The 3,787-nt window shown below is 38.6% G+C and overlaps 1 protein-coding gene and 1 long non-coding RNA gene across 2 annotated transcripts; one reads left to right on the forward strand and one right to left on the reverse strand.

The window, feature by feature from the left end:
• Nucleotides 1-644: 644 nt before the first annotated feature.
• Nucleotides 645-1,902, reverse strand: LOC122788022 (acid-sensing ion channel 2-like). The gene has a single exon (XM_044054945.1). The coding sequence runs from the start codon at nucleotides 1,275-1,277 to the stop codon at nucleotides 645-647; it is 633 nt and encodes a 210-aa protein (XP_043910880.1). The 5' UTR covers nucleotides 1,278-1,902.
• Nucleotides 1,903-1,945: 43 nt separating this feature from the next.
• Nucleotides 1,946-3,365, forward strand: LOC122788403. Its single transcript, XR_006362654.1, has 2 exons — nucleotides 1,946-2,241; nucleotides 2,341-3,365. It is a non-coding gene; the product is annotated as an uncharacterized LOC122788403 (long non-coding RNA).
• The last annotated feature ends 422 nt before the right edge of the window (nucleotides 3,366-3,787 follow it).

Consider the following 3,787-nt stretch of genomic DNA (forward strand, 5'->3'; position numbering starts at 1 on the left):
CTTCATCAGGTTTTAAGAGACCCTGCTCTATAATAGCTTTTCTTAAAAAGAAACTGCTATAAATAACATTCTGCAGAATATATTCCACAGAATACCATTACATTGCATACCACTTATAGCAAACATTCAGAAAAGCAACAGGTGAATAGAATTAAAACCAGTATTCTTAACAGCTAGATCGGTCTGTCCCAGCTCAAACTTTACTGACACACAGGATAATATACTGCTAACACGAGCAACATGTTACACTGACTGCAACCATTACATCATATCTGGCTCTAAATTCATTCTTGCATTTTACAATATCTTTTCATTATGAGTACAATCATTCCATCATGCCTGATTTTATGCTCATTCTGGCATTTTACAATTGCTATTTTTCCTGATGTACCAATGTATACCATGACAGAGTTGAACACTGGCCAGTTTCATAATTTCATTGTCTTTTCATTCATTGCAGTAAACTATAACTAAAATGACATATACCATGAGCTTGCTTATTGTAACCATAATAGAGTTGTCTTAGAGTTATGGTACCATGACTAAGTAATGTCATTATTTTGACCCCTGTTCTCCAAATGATATCATATATGTTTTCCATGAATAGCTTAATATGAGGAACCAGTGCGAATAATTTAATACCACTACATACTTCTTAGGCAAGAAATACACAATACTTTTCTGTGTGCTGACATAGATATGTGTATACTTACAGACTGAAAGTCTTTGTGTGTACACTCCTGCCCTTTATACTTGCAATACAGCATCATATCCTTCAGATCATGGCCCACCCGGTCAAAAAACTCTCGTATGTTGAACGGGACAGCCCTGAAGTTTTTGAAGTTAGCCTTCTGCTGCAGAATTGCCAAGACAGATGGGTCTGCCAGGTGAGGGTCTCGGATCTCTTGGTTGACATCAAGCAATGTAAGTAACTCCCCAGCATGATATAGATCATTTGTGCCCACTTTGGAGAAACGAAACTTATTAAAATTGCAGATGGTGACAGCGGGAAAGAGCAAGCTGTTGGCCACTACTTCATCTACCTTTGTGACATGTGGATAGGAAAAGTAGAATGCTACACGTTCAGCGCTCTCAACCACAAGAAGGCCCAAGGAGCCTAAAAAGGTCAGAGTCCACATGAAGCGTCGCATATTCATTGGTCCATATACAAATATATATCGAATTCCATGAAGGGTGGAGCTACGGGCAAAATCTTGGATAGTTGGGGGTGGCAGGCTTTCCACACTTCCCTCACTAGTGTCCTCCTTAAGATCCATCTCTTTTCCCCTTGTAATGTAATTAATTTGCTAACTGTTCTGATGCCCCTTAGGTCAACAGCAGCCACAACACAAAAGGCAAACTGCTATGATTATTATTTTTTTTTTTATCCTAAGTGCTCTGCGTTGTCTGGTCAGAACTGTCAGTGGTAAATATTTATACAGGATCCATTCAGAGTCTGCCTCTTGGTTTCCTTAGTGCAATAAAAGGAGAGCTGCTTTTTGTTAGGGGAAACACCAAGGTGATGTGCAATAGTGTGGGAGGGAAGGAGAATTAGAAAAAAAAAAGCCCAGCCAATGGAAACGTAGTCCTTTCCCCAAGAAGAGAGAAGACAAAAAAGCTTAAAACAAGAAGGCAGCTTGCAGCCTGTTAACTAGTGCATAATGCTCTGCTTTAAGAATCCACAGGGATGCCAGCTTCATTGACTTGATTTATTGCAGAGCGGGAGCGCTTTCAAATTGATTGCCTGGTTTTATTTTCTGATGTTGTGAGCCGCTGGACTTCAGCCTCCCCCTCGGGCAGTTTTCCAGTTGCTGTCAGCTCTAGTCCATGGATCCTAAGAGAAACGAAGAGCTGATGAGTGAGAAGACAGAGAGAGAGAGAGAGAAAGAAAAGGAGAGGTGATGTTTGTGTGTGTGTGTGTGTGTGTGTGTGTGTGTGTGTGTGTGTGTGTGTGTGTGTGTGTGTGTGTGTGTGTGTGTGTATGAGAGAGAGAGAGAGAGAGAGGGACAGGGGAAAGAAGTAAATCTGAAGCACAGTGAAGGAAGAAGGGACAATGCAGGTAAACTGAATCTAAAACAGAAGACTTTGCAGATTCAGAAGGAATTTCTTAGTGAATGCTATTTCTCTCTGCATACAACAGCCCTGTTTTGATGCTAGTAACAGAGGAGTGTGCAATAGAAACTGTTCGCCTTTTTTATATACTTGTTTATTTCCTGGATGAAAACAAAAAGAAGGAAGAAGGTAGGTAAAAGAAAGTAAGCTATGGATCAAACACAGAAAACAATTGACACTGCTGAATAATGTATTGATTTGTTGCATCTGTCGCTTGTCTAATTGAAGGCTGGGCTCACTGCATCAGCAAACCACAGTGAAAGCTTCCAGCAGAGCGCAGCACAAGAAGAAGGCTAAGATCTCACGCAGATGAAGAAATCTATCCTTGCGTTCTTGAATTCTGTGCTCAGACTGACTACTAGACTGACAGAAAGACCTGAAAGATGTAATTGTAAGTCATACATGTACAGGGAGGCCATCGCTCAGTGTACTGTAACCACATTCTTCAGAGGGAAACAAAATGAATTCTGTTTCTAGTATCAGTGTGTTTTACCAGTGCCAGTTATGTTAGTTTGTGCACGTACGTTTTACTCATGGCAGAACTCTATGCTGTAAATAATAGATACAGACATTTTATGGATTGTGATTTTCTTACTTCTTTTCCATTTTTTCTTTGAATTTCATGCGATTTAATTTGATGTTACAATAGCTACATGAACTGTTGCTAAAAACTTAAATGACTGATCGAGGTATAGTTTCTATGGTCAGTGGGTGTTTTAAATAGGTAAGTCATTAGTTGAACAGTCTTGAAAGCTCTTACTTGACCTCTTAACCTTTTCTTTTCCAAATCCAGTGAGGTCTGCAAAAAACTTCCCTCTTAAAACAGACAAATTTCAAGCAACAGTATCCTGAGTAAATGAGCAAATTCTAAAAGAAAAAAAAATGTCAGAGGCTTTTGACTACTTTTAAATGTTTTATATGTAATAATAGCAAAAAAGGTGATGTCCTTTTAGAACTTGAAAAGATCCAGTTATTTTATATTAGCAATGGTCAGTTGTACAGAGCTGGCTTCACACTGCAGTCAAAACTGACACCAGGATGCACATCTGTAGCAGCACCAGTCAAGTTAACACTTTTATTTATTTTCCAGTTGCAAAATAAAAGTATATGCTATTGATGCTATGCATGAACATGTGAAAAAGGTATCCTGAAGAAAAGTATTATAAATAAGGTATTTGTGTTCAATTTGTTTTCTATAAAACTGTAACAATGCCAAAAAAATAAATTTGAGAGCATGCTAATTTGAGCCTGAAGTTCTGTCTGAATCATCACTTATTCGTATAGTATGATTTAAAGCAGAATGGGTTGACTTAGTATTTCTTCATGTGTCTTCATATAGGCAAAAGCTGCACAATACTTTAGGATATAACAGCAGGAAATGAAAGAGAATGCAAGCAGCTATATCAGCTGAAATTTCACTGTGACACAGATTAATGTATTCATCTGTTTATTTACTTGCAAATTATGCATGCTGAAGGGGGTCTTCTATCCTGCTATTGCTATCCTGTCTTGTATACTAATAGCAGAGATGCTAGGTTCATGACTGCTGCTACAACTCTCACCTCTCTCGTTTATCTGTGAGCCTTTCTCCTATTCTTTTTTTCTGTTCACAAAAAGGTGTCCCACTTCAGATGTTCTTGCACAGTTTACAGGTCCCCTATATATAGCTTTCCCG

This window comes from Protopterus annectens, chromosome 13.part0 (genome assembly GCF_019279795.1).
Source record: "Protopterus annectens isolate FY-2018-M chromosome 13.part0, PAN1.0, whole genome shotgun sequence".
Classification (NCBI taxonomy): domain Eukaryota; kingdom Metazoa; phylum Chordata; order Ceratodontiformes; family Protopteridae; genus Protopterus; species Protopterus annectens.